The 22,418-nt window shown below is 37.8% G+C and overlaps 2 protein-coding genes across 2 annotated transcripts; one reads left to right on the forward strand and one right to left on the reverse strand.

The window, feature by feature from the left end:
• The first annotated feature begins 2,652 nt into the window (after positions 1-2,652).
• On the forward strand, positions 2,653-7,658 carry cmasa (cytidine monophosphate N-acetylneuraminic acid synthetase a). Its single transcript, XM_068308252.1, has 8 exons — positions 2,653-3,024; positions 3,462-3,604; positions 3,682-3,837; positions 4,379-4,515; positions 4,600-4,694; positions 5,047-5,218; positions 5,293-5,458; positions 5,941-7,658. The coding sequence occupies exons 1-8, from the start codon at positions 2,801-2,803 to the stop codon at positions 6,150-6,152; spliced, it is 1,305 nt and encodes a 434-aa protein (XP_068164353.1). The 5' UTR covers positions 2,653-2,800; the 3' UTR covers positions 6,153-7,658.
• Positions 7,659-7,854: 196 nt separating this feature from the next.
• LOC137590586 (E3 ubiquitin-protein ligase TRIM39) lies at positions 7,855-18,151 on the reverse strand. Its single transcript, XM_068308251.1, has 15 exons — positions 17,999-18,151; positions 15,246-15,387; positions 13,531-13,780; positions 12,571-12,806; positions 12,341-12,445; positions 11,714-11,809; positions 11,287-11,520; positions 11,059-11,206; positions 10,341-10,388; positions 10,106-10,132; positions 9,903-9,967; positions 9,551-9,661; positions 9,163-9,281; positions 8,304-8,400; positions 7,855-8,201 (listed from the first exon to the last, which is right to left on the reverse strand). Exons 2-15 carry the CDS (start codon positions 15,384-15,386, stop codon positions 8,049-8,051), a joined length of 1,830 nt encoding a protein of 609 aa, XP_068164352.1. The 5' UTR covers position 15,387; positions 17,999-18,151; the 3' UTR covers positions 7,855-8,048.
• Positions 18,152-22,418: the final 4,267 nt, after the last annotated feature.

Genomic DNA, 22,418 nt, shown 5'->3' on the forward strand with positions numbered 1-22,418 from the left:
GATGAAACCAGAGGAGAACAAATATCAAACGGCATCAGTTACAAAATGCCTAAAGATAATCTCGTTCAAAAGCAAATGTGATCAGGTTCAAGGCAGAACCAGTCAGTCTGGTGCTTCAGTGGGGGGAAAAAAGAAGCAATTACACGGCGCCTTTCAAGATTTGACACACTTGATTGCCAGTTCACACTGAAGAGGTGTCAATGAGCAAGGCACTTTGGCCCCACTGCTCGCAAGGTGCTCCCCATCACATCACCATCCCCTGCATATTGGAGAGGAACTTTGTTTGTATGTTGGGGGGGGGGGGCGTACATGTCTGTTGAAGAATTTTAGTGAAGAAAGAATTTCCCCACTCACATTAATCACGGTCTTTTTCTACTTTATGCGGCCGTGTCACTTAAAGCTGCAAGGAACATTTCTGGCCACTAGAGGGCAACACAAACAAGTTAAACACGTTTGAGGCAAAATTCGTTAAAATGATCATAAAACAGTTGCTTATTTTGATATCCTACAAAACTAAGATCTTTAAATATGTAAATATTATAATAATAGGTGTTGTGTTTTTCTCTGTCTTCCTGAGGTGCAAATATCTGATTCATTAACCACCAAATGTTTTGCAATGTTCCTACAGTGACTTGGGTTGCTGTGGTTGCAGAGCAGTTTGTGTACAGTGTGTAGCTTTTAATGCTGAAAACAGCTCACACCCAGTCTTGCTGGAAATTAAGACTGATGCTAAAACAAACACTGTAAAAACAATATAAAATCAAAACAACAAGCTTTAAAATGCTTAAGAGGGGAACTGCAGATTTTTAACCAGAGGACAATTTTGACTTTTATTTTACAATATAAATTACATTTAATGTCCATTGAGTCACAATGTTGTTGTTTTTTTTCCAGTTCACTGAGATTGTGTTCTCATTATTTACTGGGATTTTGTTCATGGGTTATTTGCATTTGAAATATTCCTTTAATGTAATAGAATGGTAAAGGTTCAGATAGTCAGAATTCAGAACACATGTAAGACTCGTATCGTATAGATAGCTGATAATGTACTGTAAATTCTGATTAAGAGCAACTTTATACTGCATGCAAGTATTTTTAGGTGCATCAAAAAAGTGAATCCTCCAAGCCAATGTCACTTTATCACAATAAAATTACTGGAAACCAAGAGGTTCAGCAGCACAAAACAGGAATTTGTGACTCATGTGTCAGGATGTACAACCGATTTTATTACATTCTGGATATCATGTGGTGACAATAAAGAAGGCAAAGGTAAAGCCATCAGTGGTTGGTCACAGGAAAAAGTTTGGAGACCCCTGATGTAGGGCGACATGAAAGCAGGCTTTCAAAGTAAAAGTATTTCTTTGAGTTATAAGAATTATTTGATATACATCAAAGCTTGAGCAGTTATTGGAGGTGCAGCACATTTTGTATACATTTCTGGGAAGTTTATCCTATAGCTTAAAATCATAATTTTTTGAATTGAATATACAGTATATTTCTTAAACCTTTTATTTATGAGTTGTAAATCTACCTGTCACATAAAAATGTGTGTGTTTACAATATGACGGTGTTAAATGTTTACAGTAGCAATATCAACCATTCATTTCATATTCAGATTTATCAATCAGTTCTTTGGAAAACAATGTGAAACACATGAAACATAATTAAAACATAAAACATTTACACATCTTCAATAGATTATTTCCCATCTCTGCTAGAGACAGACAGATCATCATCAACAAACTCCTACAGGTGAATACATAACTTCATTGGTGAAATGTACGTATAAATAAAAAAAATTAAAATAATTTAAAACAATTCCAATCTACACAAGTCAGTCAGACTGCAACATCCCGCAACATCCTTGAATTAAAGTTTTTACCCTGACCTACAGTATTTGCATAGGTCAAAGATCAAAGATGGTGCTCTGACCTAATTTCATAGATCAAAGCACTAGCTTTGATCTATGGTCTTATCCACACTGGCCTTCTCCCTCGTCATTCTTATCTGGTTCTCGATTGTACAAAAGTTTCAATTTGACCTTGACCTAGTTTTCTCAAGGTCATCATCTCATTTTCATTCCCTTTTCATCCCCTTTTCATCCCCCGAGTAATGTTTCATCTTTCTATCTGCAACGGTTGTGAAGATATTTGGTGGACTAACGGACGAACACACGGACACTGAAAATCCCAATACATCATCGCTTTGTAGTATATATATATAATTTTATTATATATATGATATATGTATATATATATATATATATATACATATACACACAGTGTACAGCAATAATGAGTACACCCTCTTTGAAAAGTAACATTTCATACAATATGACAAGGAACACAAAAATATATTTCCAAAATGTTCACAGACTAAGTTAAACACAGGACCTGTTGAGCTTTTGAACTTAAAACTAAGGTTAATGATAAAACTTAAGTTGTTTTTATATTGTTTAGGGTGTACTCATTATTGCTGTATATATAATTTATATATATATATATATATATACATACAGTATATATATACTGTGTGTATATGTGTGTATGTATGTGTGGGTGTCTGTGTGTGTGTCCGCTAACAGACAGCAGGTGGCGGTATTGAGCCCCACTCCTGAAGGTAACGTCCATTTTTAAAACGGCGAAGAAGAAGGAGAAATATCCGCTATCTAGCCCCGTTTAGAGGGATCAGGGCATCTCCTGCGCAAAAATCCTTCGTTTGTAGCTAAATTACAGTCAGACTTCCTCCGTGTGGGTTCCGGTGTTAGCTTTTTCCAAGCTGCAGATTTAATAAAGTCGTTATGGCTTCCAGGAAAAGAAGTCTCCCCGACGCTAACGGTAAGCAGGACGGACTGCTGCCCGTCTGTAAGCAGGTCAAGGCGGGTGATAAGAGACACGTCGCTGCTCTCATTCTGGCGAGAGGAGGAAGCAAAGGGATTCCTCTGAAAAACATCAAAATGTTGGCCGGAGTTCCGCTTCTCGGATGGGTGCTGCGAGCAGCTGCGGACTCCAACATGTTTGACAGGTAGGTGGATCGATTTCCACATGACATCAACTGTTATTGTGGGAATAACCCCAAAATCTGGAATATCCGTGACGTAATCACTCACTGTGTTTACATGAATGTAGTCAATGTAAATATGTTTGTTATGTTTGTCACCTTTTTATAAGGGTATATTGGGATTTTAATGTATAATAAAGCCAGTTTTTCTTCATGCTGTTTTTTCTTTTTGATGGTTTGATTTAAATTATTCAAAAAATGTAAATCAGTGGACTCGTTTCTTGTCGACATCCGTGCATTATTCTCTGAGAAGATGAATTAAACATCAAAAACAATTCCTCATAATTATAATATTCTGGTCCTTTAACCATCCTCTCACCAATCTGAACAATCTTGCAAACAAACTCCAAATAAATTCTTCCAAATGTGAATAAAAATGACAATGTTCTTCTGTTTCCCAGTGTGTGGGTATCGACAGATCATGATGAAATTGAGAGGGTGGCAAAAAGCTGGGGTGCCAAAGTGCACCGCAGGAGCCCCGAAGTCTCCAAGGACTCCTCTACATCACTGGAAACCATCCAAGAATTTGTCAGATTCAACCCAGGTTTGCGAAAACGCATCTTCCTTCCTCTCCAGCGTTTGTTTCATGAAGCTGACGTACATCGGTTGCTGTTTTGGCAGAAGTGGATGTGGTGTGTAACATCCAGGCTACGGCCCCCTGCCTCCATCCGTTCCACGTGAAGGAAGCTGTGGAGATGATCACGCTGCAAGGCTTCGATTCGGTCTTCTCTGTGGTCAGGAGACACCAGTTCCGCTGGCAGGAGGTCAAGACAGGATGTAAGTCCACAGACGCGTTTTTTTTTATCACTTCACTGCATTTTCAGTCTATTACTGACCCTTTTTCATCCTTCCATCACACCCACGCCCTGGACCTTTGACTTTTACTTTATGGATTGCTATAAAATCAGTCTGTTCCTACAAAAGGTCTTGGTTTATAACCTGATATCTGCAGAATGAATTCCCATCAGCCTTTGCGCATCCTGGTAGGAAATGTCAGGATGTTAACGCTCTAAAACGATGAGCGTAATAAAACACACCTTTGATTGTGTTAGCCCTGTCTTTGTGAACAGGCTAGCATCCAGACATTAGCATTTACATCAGTGCGCAGCCTGACAGGTGCTAGCTGGGTCATGTGTTTTCTCTTTATAGCACAGCAATAATTTTTTACAGTAGTGTCCTAAAGGACCTTTTGTGTTGACATTTGCTGCCATTTGAGGCAGATGGTTGTATTTAAATTAGCACAGCCTCTCCATGAAAACAAACACCAGCAAAATGCCGTTTGTTGGAGACATTCGATGTTTTCCCTGCGTCCCTCCAGCCGGTGGGTTGACCAAGCCGTTCAATCTGGACCCAACCAATCGGCCACGGCGTCAGGACTGGGATGGAGAGCTGTGTGAGAACGGCTCGCTTTACTTCACCACCAGAAACCTGATCATAAACGAAGGACTTCTGCAGGTAAAGGAGAAGCAGGTCTGCCACGGTTGTGTGACTGTTTGTTTGTGCTCACATTCAACCTGCTTGTGTGTTGCCCTTTTCCAGGGCGGTAAAGTAGCGTACTATGAGATGCTGCCGGAGTACAGTGTGGACATAGATGTGGACATTGACTGGCCTGTGGCAGAACAAAGGGTTCTCAGGTGGGAAACGTCCAAAGATCAGAGAACCTCTAAACCCCATTATGAGTAGGGGATTTGGTGAATTTTATTTATATACAGTATTTTCCGCACTATAAGGCACAGATAAAAGCCTATAATTTTCTCCTAAACCTACAGTAGGCCTTATAATCCAGTGCGCCTTATAGTGCAGAAAATACTGTAATCAAATATCGCAAATCACGACTATCTTAAGGTGTGTTTGTGCTCAGTCTCTCCTAAAAAACAATAAACCTACTTCAGTGCATCAGTGAACCTTTGCTCATTTGTTAGTTTAAATTCTTTGGTTTGCATGTTTTTATCTTTGCATAAAGGAGTCTCGTTTCTTCTCCCACAGGTATGGGTACTTCGGTCGGGCCACACCGGAGGTGGTTCATTTAATGTTCTGTAATGTTTCCGGATGTTTAACGGAAGGCCGGATCTTCCTGTCTGCATCTGGAGAGGAGATGCTGTCCATCAACACCAGAGACACCACGGGCATCCGCATGCTGCAGAGAGAAGACGTGGAGGTGAGAGTTTGAACCAGAGCAGCTGTGGATTAGCTCCATGTCTGCACACAGTGACCGTTGTGTTGCTCTAACAGGTCATCCTGCTGACCTCCAGCGAGGACCCGGTGGCCCAGTCATTGGCTGACAAACTGGCTAAGAGGACGGGCTGTCGGGTCGTCCAGGTGGGGGTGGAGCCGCTGGAGGTTTTGGACTTGATAGTGATGGAGAAGAAGCTGCAGTGGAAGGACGTGGCATACATGGGTGAAGTATCTATACAAATATTTGGACGTAAAGATATGCAGTGTAATGTTGGTACTATCCATTTAACACCCAGTTGATTTACCAATGAACTAATCTGGTTTTACCTATTAGCATATGAAGCTCACTAGTTAATATGATACAATATATTTTTAAAAAATTTAATCCCTGAAGCAAATTAAGGATTCTTGTAGAAAATGGTTTCCTTGCTTTTGTTCATCCTTTCTATCTTGTCATGTAAATTCAATCTAAAACAACCGAGTAGTGTGTAGCTGCTTTATAAATAATACATGTAAAATATGGATAATAGCCAGTATTCAGTTCAGTGCTCACAGCCAGCAGCCAATCATGTTCAATCATATCTCAGGGAACGGCTTTAAAGATAAAACCTCATCCCTAAATTCATTGTTGAGGACTGTTAATGTATGATCGTCGTTTCCTTGTCTTTTCTCATCTTTCCTCCAACGTTTATCTCTTTCTCTCAGGTAACGATGAACCTGATGTGAAATGCTTGAACGTGGCCGGTCTGAGTGCGGTGCCCAGAGACGCTCCAGTGGTGGCTATTAATGCTGCAAAATACACCTGCCACAGTTTAGGAGGACGGGGAGCCATGAGGGAGTTTGCCGAACATATTCTCCTGCAAAAGCAGAAAGCAAAGTCTCAGATGAAGCAGGATCGCATCGACAGCAGCTTCTGATCTGGATTCCGTCTGCCCTCAGAGATTGCAGCGTTAACACCGTTAACACGCAAATAATAGGAAAAAGATTCACATGTACAGTATTTTTCGCACTATAAGGCGCACATACGGTAGAAGTCTTTAATTTTCTCAACTGGCAGTGCGCTTTATAATCCAGTGCACCTGGATTAAAATAGGTCGTTCATTGAAGGTGCGCCTTATAGTACCGAAAATACAGTACGTAAAAGTCTTACAATATTATCTCAGATGTGTATCCAATTTCAGAGATACAGTTTGTAGCATAATTATGATTCTGTTTTCAATCTCAAACAATCAAAGTAAATTATCAAAATATGAGAACAGTTATATATGTTTTTAAGTAAGAATGAAATTGACCGATGCTGTGAACCCTACAACAGAATCCGAAGTGAACCCAGGATGACGCGACCATCGAAATCTAACTGTGACTGGACACTTCCGTCGTTTTAAAGTGGGAAGTCAACAACCAGATCTAATGCAGGTACAATTTTGTCAACAAAACAAGCACTGGATTCTTTCTCTTTATAATAATAGCTTTTAAATGTTTCAAATGCCTTGAGATTATATGTAAAGATGAAGCAATTCAAACCAAAGAAGAGGGTTTTCTATGTTTTAGTCATTTGTATGCCTACCTGATGTTTTGTTGCTGCCTGCACCCTCTAGTGTAAAAAATATATGCTTTGAACAAAATATCCAAATAGTTGGATAAAAATATCCCGAAACTGATGAGAAAAGTCAAGCTAGGCATGAACCTGGTTTGCTTTTCTTCGCAAAATAGACAGCATCATTTCTTCGCAGAATAGATGGCATCATATTTTGCTAAACTCACCAGCTGCTTTTTATACACACAGACACACACACACACACACACACACGCACACACACACACACACGCACACACACACGCACACACACACACACACACAAAGACAGTATTAAGTGAACTTTGGTTGTCCCATTGCTCCACGTTTTAAGTCCCAGAGCTACTTGGGGGTTTTAGCCTGTAGCTGCTGCTTGCTAATAGTCTTGACAGGTTATCCGATCATCTGGTCATTACCTGCTCTATTTATTCATTATACATGATATGACAGTACAGTATGTAATTCTGTGTGATGCTAATTCTGTAAATTCATTTAAACTCAGAAGTTTGACTGATTATTTGTTGGAATGTTAAATGTAGTTTAGCTCATCACGTGGTTTTATGTAACTTTTTTAAAAATGTAATAATTATGTATCACCAGAGATTTTCATGTCTGAATCATTTCAAATGAAGCTGGAGATGATCCAAAGTTCTGGTTTTGTGTGTTATTATATTTCAGATGTGTACTTGAGCAAGATTTACACACACATAAAAGCAACAGCTATAATTACAGGGAAATGGCAATTTGCACATACAACTTTTGCCACAACAATACTGATAATGATTACTGATAACACCAGTAGATATACTAACCTGTCGCATGAGAATCACAGAGAGGGGAAGAAGAATTAAATGTTTTGAATCAATGACTAGAATGAACAAGGTGAATCCATAATGAAAATTGACTGCAGTCCAGGATTAGGTTAGTTGTTCATCCCTGTTTCCAGCCTCATTTAAATCAAAATGTGCAAATAATTCTAACGGTTCTTCTCAGTGTTTGGTTAATGACTAGAATAACTTCAAGAATAAAACACAGACGTGTCAAATGTTTTAATAAAGGAAAAGCAAATTATTTACATACGACATTAAATGTCTCACATCTGAAACATCTGGAAACAAAGTTTAATGAAGCCATGATGAATATTTACATAGACACAGTGAGCAGAAATTCTTTCCTCTCAGTGTATGAATGAGTCAAAGGAAGAAAGGAGAAGAAACAACAAGCATCTGCAGTTCCGTCACTCTGTCATGTTTACTGATGTGATTATCAGCGGCGCGTCGTTCTTCCCAGATTTATTAGTGCAGGGGCTGAAGAACGGGTAGATACATTCGCCGAAAGTGTCGTTGAAAGTGTAGATGTGAAGTTTGGCATCAACATTGTAGAAAGACACCTGCCAGACAAATCAGAATCGAGTCAAATGAGTTAATAGGAAGTTATTTGTCAGGAAAAGAAAAGAAGTCATGCTGTTTAAACTGCTTTTCTGAAAATGCACCTGTCCATTCTCAAAATCCACAAATATCCCAATCTTATTTGGCTTGAGGTTCAGGTGGACGTCTGTGGAGGGTTCAGAGCGGAACGCATATTTGTTCCTGACAGAAAGAGAAGAGAAGAAAGAAAAAATAAAGGAAAGGAAAAGCAGAAAATCTCAAAATCTACTTACGTATATGTCAGTTACATGTTTTTCAACACAGGATATTTTTTGTCACAATATGTTAACTATAATTTATTATTCTTATGATTATATGATAAATATATGTTGTACATTGAAATTATGAAATTACAGGATAAGTGTCTTCATGGAAAGAAATTATGGTAAAATACTAAAACTGTCTTTTGGCCACTTGGGGGCAGCAGAGAGAGCTCTAATGACCTGTGACTACACAAACTCATCTGTCCTACCTTTGTTTAGCTGATATGATATGCAAGCATCAAATATACATCATGTAATAATCATACAAATGTATTTATAGATCCTCTTGAGAAAGGTGAGTTAAATTGCATGTAAGTTAAGTGATGCATCGTTGTCTTATTTTGCTTAATTGATCATTGCAAAGTTTCTGTTTGACCCTGATTAATAAAATCATAGATTTTTCAAGGACTAGGTCCAGATTGAATATTATGTTTGAGGTCATGAGCAAGCTTTGTGTCTTTTGTTAAAATGTTGGAATTAAAACCGTCATCTCCCAACAGTTGGCCTAAAAAGTGAAAATCTATACTAAAAATTCATTTGTATTCCAATACTGTAGGTTTCAATAGCAAATTGGGGAAAAAAACACCTCAAACCAGCAAAATTTGAGTGAAATTGTCTATCCCATTAAACGTACTTGTTGGATCATTAACAAGCTACTCACTTATCTCTTAAACTAAGAAACCAGTAGCCTTTGCTCGGGTTGACGTCAATCTTCCCCTTCCTATTTATTGACTGTTTGGCCACGCCCAGGTCCCAGTCCGTCTTCCCACCCACTTCCACCTGGAACAGGAAGCAGCACGTGTTTAAACAATGAAACAATAACCATCGTGTTCTGTTTGCAATGACCATTACAAATAATTAGATTTAATGGACAGAGAATAAATACAACAGAAACACTAGTTACAGATTAGAGCCGCAAAATATAAGGAATATATTTCATATATTTTGTGTCGTTTCTGTAAAAACGGTAAAAAATAACTGGCATTGCTTTTCTGTGCATAAATTGTGATTTGTGAAATAATCCACAGTGAAAGGAGAGATCCTCCTACCTCCCAGTAGTGTCTCCCAGAGGAGATCATTTGCCTCCCCAGGACGCAGACGACTCTGTCAAACCTCTCCATATTGTCTGGAAGCAGCTGGTGTCGATCTCCACACCACACCTACATGGTATTATTTAAGGTTAACAGAAATTCTTGCAGCATAAGCCCACCATGTGATTTGTGAGAACAAAATTTATTGCCTAAAAAGTACTTGTGAAAGGAAACATTTTTAGATAAGATTTAAGATTTTATATGGGCCTGTAACGGCAGGTAAAAGATTTATTCAGACAGAATTAACCCACCCAGAATTAACTTCAACCCACTCAAATGAGTACAATAAAATAATTTAAGGGCATCTTACACTCTTCATGTCTTCAGACATAATTAGCCTGGGGTGGGCAGTGTTGGAATCCAGCGTCACATCCACTGTTCAAATGGAACATCGGAGGAAATTTTTTATCATCTTTGTATAGTATTTTATTAGTCTTAGATAAATATGGTTCAGTAGAGGTCATGCAGTAACTCAATGATAATGAAGTTTTCATTAGTGTGAATGTAACATACCTGCATATTCCTTCACACTCTTCATTCCTGCAGAAAAACAAAATATGTCAAAATTGTCAGATGTATGAATTCAAACTGTTAAGGTGGAATGGTCACATATTCATGAATATGCATGCACAGCCTAATATATGCAGTACAATGACTCTGAATTGTATTTGGAAAGTTTAAGGTGGAGACCAGGCATCATTTGCTGACTTATGTATTTAGAATCAACCTGTTTCAGGTGGAAACTCACTGGGCTGTGTTCGGACTGGAGTCAGTTCCAGTGTAGATGCACAAAAACCTGGAGAGGAGAAACAGAAGCATTGATGGCTGAACACAAGACGATGAGAGAATATTAAAGGCTTAAGAATTCATATTTTTTATTATGTGTCGGAAATTCAAGAATAAGATCCATCCATCCATCCACCTTCAAACCCGCTTCTTCCGCCTTCGCGGGTTGCGGGGTGCTGGAGCCAGTGCACCGCAGAGCCACATGTAGACACACAGAAAAACACACTCCTACGGATAATTTGGAAAGCTCAATCCACCTGAAGCGCATGCTTTTGGAGGTGGGAGAACGCTGGGGAACCCGGAGAGAACCCACACAGACATGGGAAGAACTTAAGATGGCAGTATTTTAGTTCTTGATATGTTGTAGACTTAAAGGAATATTTCACCCAAACCTGCAGAAACCCCATGATCCCACATTGATTTAAAAATACGGAATTTATTTATGAAATGTCTTTCTTCAGATGTTAAGAAGAATGTAGATTAAGAAACTTTATTTTATGATGAAATACTTACAATAATAAAGGTGTGTAATTTTTTTTTTATAACTCAGACTGATTCGTGACTGTCTTTACTGATGGGAAAATCCTGGAACACATTAACTCCTTTACTCTAATACTCCATGTCTTCTTCTTTGTCTGCTATCTTTTGAAAGGACATGTCGTTCTTTACTCTTTACTGACCTGTTTCTGCAATATTTTTCAGCTCATCTTGAAACCTTTCCACCTGAGCTGCCAATGACATGTAGATGGTCCCTGTTCCCAGGTCAGAGTTCACCAAAACCCCAGTCCAGTCTTTGATAGGTGGAGGGCTGCAGAGGCTGGGAAATGTCTGGAAAGTATGTGGAATAAATCACCAACCAACAGTACATATATTACACCATACACACCTTGGCTTGAGCCTCCACTAACCTTGACACAGTGAATGTGGTCGTCTGATTTGGCCAGCTCCTTGAGAGCGCTTTCTCTCCTGCGCAGTTCTTTCACTTCCAGTTCCAGCTGTCGTATCATGGCGTCAGCCTGGTGTTCGGCCGCCTTGTGCGTCATCTCCATCACCTCCATGAGTTCCACTTGGGAGCGCTCGATAGCAGAAATCAGCGCAGAAAACAGACAAACGCTGCCCGCCGTTTCTTGCTCCACTGCCACCTGGGGAATTTGCATGGAATGTAAAGCCTTTAGAGTCGCTGTTTTCTTTTTTAAGAGCAAGACCTGATTAAAAAAAAACACTGTTGAGAGCATGTTTCCTCATTCAAAGCTGATAAATGAATGACAAGTAGATTTACAGGTTTGACCACACAGCTCTGGTATTTACAAGGGTTTGTTTATGCTTTTGTCCTACCTCTAGTTCAGCAACAGAAAATCTGATCTCCTCCATCTTCCTGATTCTTTCTCTGATCATGTCCTGGATCAACTGTTCCGTCCTATTTAGCTGAGCCTGCACACAAACAGAGTAAAATATCTCTAAATCTTTTTTGGTATAATGTTCAGGAGCACAAGGACAACATTTGCTTTCTTAAAAAACACTTTGTGACTGGGGTGATCTCATGTCTGCGGTTGTCAAAGTACAAACATTGTACAAATGCTGGGGAAACATCTTTGTTTATTCATTTTTAAAGGAAAAAACAAAGATGTTTATTCATTGTATAAGGGCGACATTTAATATTTCTGTGTACGTCCTTCACAGTAGACTCCTACTGTTTATATTGTAGGTTATCTCCCAAATCTGAATATATTAAAAGAGGTGTTTAATATTTGATCCATTCAACATCTTAACACACACTGTCTGTTGTTGCTGCTGTGCAGATGACACCTTGGCCTACCTTGCTGATCAGAATCTTTGTAATATGAGAATCTTCTTACTGTGTCAAACATACTGTACTTCCTCTTATAACTTTAGTGGAGAAAAACTCCCTAAAAGTAAATAATTAACTTCAAACATCTCTGTTTGACCATCCTGTTTTCCTACCTGGTTCTCCAGCCATTCATCATTGATAGTCACTGTGTCGTGATTCTGGTGGTGCTCTGCCTCACATTCAGGACAGATGCAAACTCGGTCAGTCCTGCAGTATATCTGAAATTGGTGAGAAAGAGTGTTTATAGTGTAAAAACAGAATCTGTGAATAGAAACACATCAAACCAGAGGCTGAAAGATCAAAACCAAGACGGGTAATGAGAATATAGGTAAACATGAAGTACCAATATTCCTCTTTGGTGTATTTCACAGACTGGGAGGTTTCGACTGCTTGCAGCCCCGCTCACAGTAAACCTTCTCCGGCCACTGTGTGGTGGGGAGTAAGATTGAAGCGGCACGGGAGCTCTTGAGAGGTGGTTGGAGGAAAGAACTGGACTTCCATTTGGTACCGAAGATGCAAGGGGTGCTGTGATTCTTGAACATGACGTCGGTATTGGCACACCTCCAGATTCAAATGATGCTTGAGATGAGGAAAAAAAACAAAACAAGGAAGATGATATTGTTTTCAGCAACCAGTTGTTCTTAAGATATGAATATCTCATAAACACCCTAGTTCATCACCATATTATTCAGCGTAGATGTCATAATCCCCTGACATTGGAATCTAAAAATTTGCAAATGTCTTCCTCAATTTAGTTTGTTTAAACTTAACCTGACCCGCTCCAGTACTGTTCATATGCTGACATACAAAACTAATAATGTGTGCATGACATATTTATCTAACATCAGCATGTCAACAGTTGAATTACGACCATATTAGCATGCCGACATGCTGATGTTAAGTATGTCAGCATACTTCAGAATTATGATCATATTAGCATGCTGAAGGCTGTATTTTCTCAAATCTTTTTTAAAAATTGCTGCCGTGCAACATATCTCTGACAGAGCAGTGATGTGGCACTGGCGGAACACGTGAACTAAGCAGACTGGAAATTTCCACTGAGTGTGATTATTGAAGGTTTTTAGAGTACAATGGGTTTTATTTTAAATAACAGCCTGTAGAAAGTGAAAACTTCCTTCACAGACAGATATTCCAACCAGACATTATAGTTCAGTGCTAAAGTTAGATTATCGTAAAATGTTTGAATTAGCACAGCATTGAGAATGGTCCGAAAACAATTTTGGTTTAATGATGTAATGATATTGACAATTTAATACAGAAAAAAAACAAACCCTCAAAATACCTTGAGCCTCACAGGGGACCTTCACTTGCATCTCTGAAGGTCGAGGCAGCTTCTTCTTCAATTCATTAAATAGATTTTCTGGTATGACTCCCTCTCCTCCACATACTCCTTTTCCATTTCTCTTGTCCTTCACCTGTCCTCCGCTTCCTTTCATTGCTCTGAACTGGTCGGTGATCTCACGTAGCGTCCTGTTGATCTGGAGGTCTGGTCGTTTCTGGAAAGTCTTCTTGCACAGAGGACACTGGCAAACCTGAGGAAGGCATGATGGCAGGAGAAGAATGGAGGAGGTGGGAAAAGAAACAAAAGAAGTAAGAGCGCTAGAGATCACAATCCTTTGCTATGTTTGAGACGCAAACGTCGACACATCCTTTTCATTGACATTGGTACAACTGCAGTACTGTACTAATATTAGGAGTATTGTAACAACAACTAATATGACAACTCTCAATGGACACTGTAAAACGTACCAAATAAATACAAAGCAGCAGAGAATGAGAGAATAGTAACCTTCCAGAAGTCTGGGATATTTCATACATCAAGACTTGAAAGTGGAGACTTTTTATCATTGTTTCCCATTTTCTGTTTCGATGTCTGTAAGATCCTGACTCTGATGAAAAGATCAAAAAAAGTTGTTCCTGCACTCTAAATACACTAAATATTACTGGGGTCGTTCTTGTTATATATTCAGTCTGTCTGCAAGATAAATTAACATCAGGTATTTTATTTTTCTGTAGACAAAAAAGTTGTATCATTGAATAAAGGGAATGAAAAAATTCTTGATCTGCCACTTTTTTGGTAGATTCCCAACTTTCCAGCCAAGTTTCATAAAAATCTGTCATGTATTTTTTGAGTAATCCTGTTAACAGACAAACATGAGTCCTTCTCAGCTTTTGACAATGTAGACAACACTTCAGATTATATATAATGACTACGAAAACATATAGAATTTCATAAGAGTATCAGATAATGACAAGCACTATTAGTCTTCTGTAGTGGTGTCACATTAAAAGATGCTGACTGGATTACATCAAACTTAATCAGGAATATGACAATGCAATAAAACATGAGTCACCTGATAGTCTGAAAGTCAACACTATCCATGTGAGCCAACATGCTTGGCATTAGGTCTCTAGCTTAGGAGGTTAACTAAATTAGATTAGACTTCACTTGATATATTGAAAGGTTTTTGTCTGTAAAAATCAAATCACTGTTATGTATCTTTCAGCCCTCATCCTTCTCTTTCATTCTGACTGTGGGATTTCCTGTTTGTCTGTGACTCACTCCATACCGACATGACTGATGACTGACATTCGGTATTTTTTTTTGTGCTTTCCTCCTCGTGCCTGCAGGTGTACAATAATCTGACTTTTTACCTAGTTTGCTCTTAGCTGAACTGTTAGAGTACATAATATACATTTCTGGGTTCTCACAGCGGTAACCTTTATTCCCTGTATGACATTTAACAATACCTTAAACCTTTTTAGAATGTTTAATATTCGATTAGACACAGTCTGTCAGGATTCTGAATATTGAATAAATATTGGCTTTAAAGTACTTGGTGTTTTTATTTTACGTTAACCTCTGTGACCCAAATGAAATAAATGAAATGCTCAGATAAAGATTAAAAAAAAAGTCTGACAACTAAATGAGAGGTCAAAAACAATTTGTGCACACTTTGAGAATAGAAAAGAAAAGACAAATATCGACTTGCAGACCTTTGATCCGTCCCAATATCTGCTGATGCAAGTCATACAGAAGCTGTGGCCGCATGGTGTGGAGGAGGGATTGGTGAACATATCGAGGCATATCGAGCACAAGAACTGCTCATCTGACAGAAAGCTCCCATACAAGGACATCCTGTGGAAATAAAAAAAAAAAGGAGAGGATCTTATACTGACTATTCTTTCAACAACAAAACCACAAGTTGCCTTTTTGAAACAGCTCCTTTGAAAGACAGACTTTGCTAGGTATATTTCATGTTCTGAAATCCTTTAAAATTTTCCTTTAATTTACTCCTTTACATTATGTAACGGTGTCTATATGAGAATAAATCCAGCTGTTTGTTGTGCAGACATATATATTCCATAAATAAACGCTAACCCTATCAAAAAAAGCTGACAAATAGATACCGCTTCACTGCTTATTAATCATCTTTCACCTCCAATATCCATTCAATTTGAACAAGAGCTCATTTCTGAAAATGATCGAGCTCAATAATCAAAAAAAGCAATGCCTTAGAGCATGAGACATAACACACTACAGTATAATTTCCTTATGCTGAATTTTATTGCATACCCAACTGGGCTAATAATCCATCAGCATTTGTATTTTCTTCCTTATTTGATTAGTATACTTTGTAAGAGCCGAAGCTGAGTTGAGATAACAGATTAATCCCGTTTAAGATTTTTTAGGTTTTAAAAATCTTAAAAAGGATTAATCTGTTATAAATCTGTTATAAATCTTAAAGATTAATCCTGTTTGGATTATTAAATTCTGGTGACAGCTGTGGTTACCACAGCAAACATACCATTACTGTTCACTTGTGATGGGAAAACCTGCCGTCAGCTGTCAAAATGTCATACAGTTTAAACAAGCATGAACTTTGATTTGAATAGTTCCCTGAAGACCAGCCACTTGTTAGAACACAGTTTACTGTATCACTGTATGCTGTATCTTAGGCCCATGCCATTAATAGTCAAGGTTCTCATAGGAATCACTATTCATTTAGGGACTCCTGTTTTTTCTTATTGTAGTTTTTAAAAAAAAATCAGTCTCCCTGTTTGAGAATTCTCCTGGTAAAATATAGGTAAGCAACTTGCTCCTGCTTCTCCCTATTAAAACTGAGGTACAACAAGTACTCTTTGTCTCTTTGGCAATCTGACAGCTGTTTGACCTTATAGATAGAAACACAAAGAGCGTTAAAAAGCAGTTACATAACATATAATTACAGTATTATATTAAGATAAGCACTGACGATCTTATGAAGCAATGATGTCGTGTTCATGTTGTTTTTTGCTTAGAGGCAAACGAAGACATTCACATATAGTTTAATCGACAGAAGGCTGAAATAAAGACACAATTGCATAAACCAACCTTTTTTTTTTAAACCACAAATCTGATTAGATAGTCAAAGGAATTCAGGAATGAAGTGGTGCAGGATTCTGTCCAGTGTTAACACAAACAGGCTGAAGTAGTAATGACAAACGTTTGTCGGATTCAAGAGTTGAACACATTAAATGGTAAAGCACAGGTTTTGAAGTAGTTATACGTATTTCTACTGCGTGATTAACTTCATCTATCCTCTTCCTGCTCCTCTTTGTTATATTTAGTTTGGTGGGGCTGTAGAGCTTCTAAATCTGCGTCACATCAGCAGCGTACCACGAGTCTATTGAGTCCACTGGGAGAAAGTGAGCACAGATTGACAGATTCTTTCACCTTATAGTCACCAAAGAAACAGTCAACCCATTTTTCGTTAGTCTTCTAAATATTCTGCTACTAAAGTAATACATAATAATTGCCAAGATTTAAAATGTTGCATCTAGAAACATTCATTGTCAGCTCTGAAGTTATTAATTTGTTGTTGTTATTGTTGTTTGTGAAAAAGTCTCATTTCTAGACAGAATGCACTTATTATAAGATTCCTTGACATAAGATTATTTTTCTGGATGGACAGATAATAATAATAATGATAATTTTCTTCACAAACAATGGTTTTCATGTATTTTAGATACTATTTTAGTTGTACCAGATCAACACGCCACCATTCTTAATCAAAATCAGAAACTTCTTTGAGGCAAATGATTTCGGAAAAACTCCCTTGAGATTATAAAATAGACATTTCGTCACAGCAGCAGCAGATGATTAAATATTTCAACTGATCAATTAGATTACATTGTTTTTTCATATACTTCTTTCCTTGTTTCTGTTGATCATTGGGATTTGAACTTGTACCTTGATCTGGAAGGAAACTGGTGTGAACCCAAGAGATCCAAACTACAAACAGGCATTGTACCCGGAGTGTCCCCTGCCTCTTGCCTGTAAGTCTGCTTGTAAGTCTGCTAGGCTCCAGCAACCCCCGTGACCCGCAGAAGCGGAAGAAACGGATAAGAAGAACAAAACTGAAACTCTGTTTCAAACGGTATGAACTGCGGGTGACGTGAACTGAGATTTGAAATACAGAATGTAAATTTTTGCTGTTTCAGTAACGACTAGAACAGATCAAAGATCCTCTGCTCCCTAAGGATTTTATTTTGTCAGCTCAAAACTTCTGTGTTGGGCTGCCGAACAGGTTCATCATGAGAGATGCACAACTGTCACATTTTACTTCATTACTTTTGAGCTTGAAAAACTACAAGTGGTCGAAGAACTTCAAGACTACTGTTGGAACCACTCTTGTGCACTTCAGTCTTTTAAAAATGGAAAATAACCCATGAAAGCATTCGACAGACCTCCCTGTACCTTGACATACCTTTTTTCGTTGACGATTATTAATTTGATGTTGAACTTGATATATCCAGCCCCAGAGAATTACGAAAAGCGTCTGTTATTTCTTGATATTTAGAGGCATGTGCTGAATCTCTCAGGCTCTTCTTATGACCTCCGTCTTCTCAAACTGTGAAATATAAAGGTGTGTGTGTGTGCTTAATTTTTCTCACCACGCCCACTCTCCTGCCTTTTAAGTGTTTGGCAGGAAAAAGTGGCAGGACTGGTTAAAGTGGTGGTGCAATACATGCACATGCAGTGTGGGTCAAATGACCGTAGTCTGAGTTTCAGCTTCCTTAAGCAAGAAAACGCCCACACAGGATCCAATGTGAAGAAAAGACATGGAGAGGTAGTAAGTGGAAGTATAAAGTATTGAATCTATACTCTCTTGCCAGAACTGGATGACAATGAATAAAGCAAACAAGGTTAGAAAAAAACCACATGTATTTATTAAAGTGATTGATGTATTATAACAAGATGTAATTACAATAATCCCATTCCAGCAAAAAACAACAACAACCCAACAACAACTCATTTAATACATTTAAGAATACAGACATACATACAGTATATATTGTCCCAAAATAGTACTATTCAATTTGGCCACGACGTAAACAAGAAAATCAACATTGTTTTCACGTTTTCAGCAATAACTTTTTCAAAAACAATATTTTACACAAACACGTTTCACCTCTAATCCCAGAGGCTTCTTCAGTTCTAGAGTGAGTGAGTGTGTGTGTGTGTGTGTGTGTGTGTGTGTGTGTATGTGTGTGTGTGTGTGTGTGTGTGTGTGTGTGTGTGTGTGTGTGTGTGTGTGTGTGTGTGTGTGTGTGTGTGTGTGTGTGTGTGTGTGTGTTCATTAGTGGTTTTCCCTGAAGGTGTATGGATTTTTTTCATATGCTTGGACTCCTATCAAGCTTCAGCAACTCCTCAGTGCATACAGTATTTTCTGTACTATAAGGCGCACATTAATGAATTGTTTATTTTATAATATATTTTATATATAAAGCGCACCGGATTATAAAGCGCACTGTAAGTTTATGACAAAATTATAGGCTTTTAGGTGCGCCTTATAGGGCGGAAAATACTGTACTCTAAATCGTCGACCTTGTGTTTGTCTTGGCTTCAGTTGGTCCAGAAGTTAAATCAACCCACAACACATGCAAAAAGAAGAAAATCATCTGGGATGTCACAAAATTCAGTAACAGAATAAAAACACAGCCGTCAATGTCACCGAAGACAAAGTTAAATAACAAGTACAGGAAGTGAAGGAAGCCGATGTAATCAGAATATCTGCAGATCAATGTCATAATATATAAAAGCTCACAAGAGACAAACAACACCCAAAGCAGGAGGTGGAAAAAAACTCCCCATATCAAAGGACTTCAACAATTCACAGTAAGTGCATTCACTTTAATGAGAAAAGAGTGTATAAAATATAGAAACAAAAATGAACACACAAAGTAAATACACAAAGTATAGAAGTCTGAGAAAAATGTGAAATAAAACGTAATCCTGATCAAAAAGGAAGTTCAAAGCATAAAAAGACCAAAAATGAAAAAAATTAAATCAGGAGTTATTTACGTTTCTACATACACAACCGTAGTGAGTGGGAAATAGTGAAAAACAGAAACACAACAGTGAGGGAACATAAAAAACATGTTTGTTTTGGATGTAAGACTAGGCATGCCATTCATATTTACACATCCACCATTATGTGCGGGAGATAGAGGCATCTTTTCAGTAGAGTACCTCCTGTCGTATGACTGATTGCAAACTAAGTGTGCCTGGCAGATCAACATAAGCCAAACAGCTGCTAGGTGACAGATAACACTTGATTGATCGGTTCTGAGTGTCCCATCGACACCTTCAAAAAACATTTTTCACAATATCCACTCAAGATGTTCCATGTCAAACTGTGCTTGTTGATTTGTATGATTTGTATGAAGGTCACACAAAATCACTGAACAGATTTCTGCAAAATCTTTGCCCCTCTAAGTTTACACACAAGACTAAAAACATGCATCCATTAGGGGTTTGGAAAAGTATCCAGATTAGTTTGATTTATTCTCAGATTTCTGGAACCCAGATAAGGTATGGAAAATATATGCAATTTATTTGGAGGTTTGAAGAAGCTGGAGAATCCAGAGAGAACCCATACACAAAAGGCATATAAGCCGGAAAGTTCTTGCTGTGAGGCAACAGCCCTACCCACTGCGCCACCCATAGACTTAAACATTTAAGATATCTTTTGTTATAGTAAACAAATATTGTACTTTCAAATTCCTCCACTTGACAGTCCTGAATGAAACACTTAATTAAAAAAAAAAAATTCTCCGGCTATCTTCCATTACTGTGTGTTTTCTTCTATCCTTCTTTCACAATAACATTCTTGATTCATACGTGCATAAATTAGTACATGATAATTCAGCTTTGTCATGTGTCTGTTTATGGCTCCTGTTGCCTCATGAAACATTGAAATTGTAAATGTTTTTACTGGTTTTACAAGTTACACATGAAGTAAAATTAAATACATGCGGATGATGATAAAGCATGCAGTAATAGACAATAGTGAAGGCTGTTTGGCATTTCCTGGGTAAAATACAGCCTCGGAGGAGGTGCTCTCTTCTAGCTTAATATTATATTTTGGTTGTGACATGTATTTTCAAATGGACACTGGGTTATCTTTCTCTGTTCAACCATGTAGCTCAGGATTTCTCAACTGTAATGTTGATTTTAATGGCAATGACTTTATCATGGTCTAAATATTTTGTGCAAATATGTGGCTAAACTGCACTGACATCTTCAGAAATTAACTCCTCTTATGATCTCTGTCGTCTGTGCCGCCGATAGATTAGACCCGTGGGAAATGTACCTCCTGCCACCTGCATATGTCTTTGTGTGATTTGACTTGTTTTCAACTCATCAGTGTTTGTTTTTGTGTGCTTTGTTTACCAGTTGCATCACAAATTGTTCAAATTTTTCATCCTTTTGGCCAATAATAATAATGATAAGCAAATTGCCAGACAGTGTGTACTCAGATACAATACTGGGATGTGTTTCAAACTAAAACAAAATAACTTTTCAATTTTGATAATGAATCAATTTCCATGTAATAAGGATGTTTGTGCTTGCGTTTGTTACTTGGGATTTTAGCAAGATTATGCAAAACTTTACAAAAGGGCGTCACGATTGTACTTCGTTGTGTATTTTCCTTCCCCTACAACATGGGTGTGTGCTACCTCCCATGGAAGTTACAGCTTTCAGGTCAATTTTCTTGATGGAAAAAAACAAACTAAACCTATCTACTGATCAATAGGACCAGCAGTACTTTTCCTTTTGTACATTCTGCTCTGCCATTTGTTTCAGTTACAGCTATTGTACCACCACAGGAAAGTGATCACCATGCGATAAGCGATAACTTTGTTTGTATTTCATTGAATTTGACTGACACACTATTGATAATCCTGGGATTGTACTTGTTTTTGTCTTTAGTGTTGTCTTGCGTGATTATCCCTCCACAACATCATCTCATTAGTTTATGTGTGGTTAGGGAAAAGGCTAGTAATGTTAGATTACTTCGCTAAAGCCAGGTTTTGTGGGAATCTGCTCTGCAATTTTAACAAACACACCACCAACATCCTCAAGGGGGTAATGAAGGCAATGACTAATTTTATGTTCACTTGAGTGCAGCTTTTTTCATGTTGGTATGGAAAATGTACTATGGAAAAATAGTTATAGTTATGTACTATGGGAAAATAGTTATTTATGCATCCAGTAGTAACAAAGACGCATTCAATATTACAGTATTCTTTTTTGGTTATTATAAATACAATTGTAATATGTATTGTTTTAAATGTGAAAAATATGAATAACCAAAATACATTTCATTCATTCATTCTTAAGTTGTTCATTTTTGGGTCATCCAGCAATGGTAGAATCGTTTTCCAAGTTTCCCCATTAAAATAACACTATTTGCAGTGTTGTTTGTTTTACACTCTGTTTTTTTTTTTAGACCAGCAGAAGTTGACAAATATTCACAAAATTTGTATAAATATAATATACAGTATAATATGTCAATTACTGAACTCATCACCAATTAACAATCAATATATTGTTGTCGTGCCAAATAAAAGGAACTATTAATTATTATTTATTATTATGTTACATATTAGTGGATAAATTTGTCATCGCAAAGCCATTTCTTATTAAATGAATATAACCGGCCACCAATATTATTAATTTAAGTCTCAACACGCTTACAAAAGCTAAGGTAAAACCACTGCTCATATTTAAAACAGCTGCTGAAAAGCAAATTCTTGGTGTTGACCTGTTTTAAACTATGGTTTCCTGGAGACATAATTTGCATTCACCTTTCACAGCATGTGCCTTCTTGCACGTAACAA

The sequence above is a fragment of the Antennarius striatus genome, chromosome 23 (assembly GCF_040054535.1).
Source record: "Antennarius striatus isolate MH-2024 chromosome 23, ASM4005453v1, whole genome shotgun sequence".
Taxonomy (NCBI): domain Eukaryota; kingdom Metazoa; phylum Chordata; class Actinopteri; order Lophiiformes; family Antennariidae; genus Antennarius; species Antennarius striatus.

Bases quoted from the DNA above. Each gene is read 5' to 3' on its own strand.
- LOC137590586 (XM_068308251.1), bottom strand. From the start codon at position 15,386: ATGTCCTTGTATGGGAGCTTTCTGTCAGATGAGCAGTTCTTGTGCTCG. The intron at 10,389-11,058 runs GTCAGTAAAGAG...TCTCCTCTCCAG, and splicing joins GAAAAATATTGCAGAAACAG to GTTTTTGTGCATCTACACTG. The intron at 9,282-9,550 runs GTAGGAGGATCT...TTCCTGTTCCAG, and splicing joins CTGGGAGACACTACTGGGAG to GTGGAAGTGGGTGGGAAGAC.
- cmasa (XM_068308252.1), top strand. From the start codon at position 2,801: ATGGCTTCCAGGAAAAGAAGTCTCCCCGACGCTAACGGTAAGCAGGAC. The intron at 4,516-4,599 runs GTAAAGGAGAAG...GCCCTTTTCCAG, and splicing joins TAAACGAAGGACTTCTGCAG to GGCGGTAAAGTAGCGTACTA. The intron at 5,459-5,940 runs GTGAAGTATCTA...TCTTTCTCTCAG, and splicing joins GAAGGACGTGGCATACATGG to GTAACGATGAACCTGATGTG.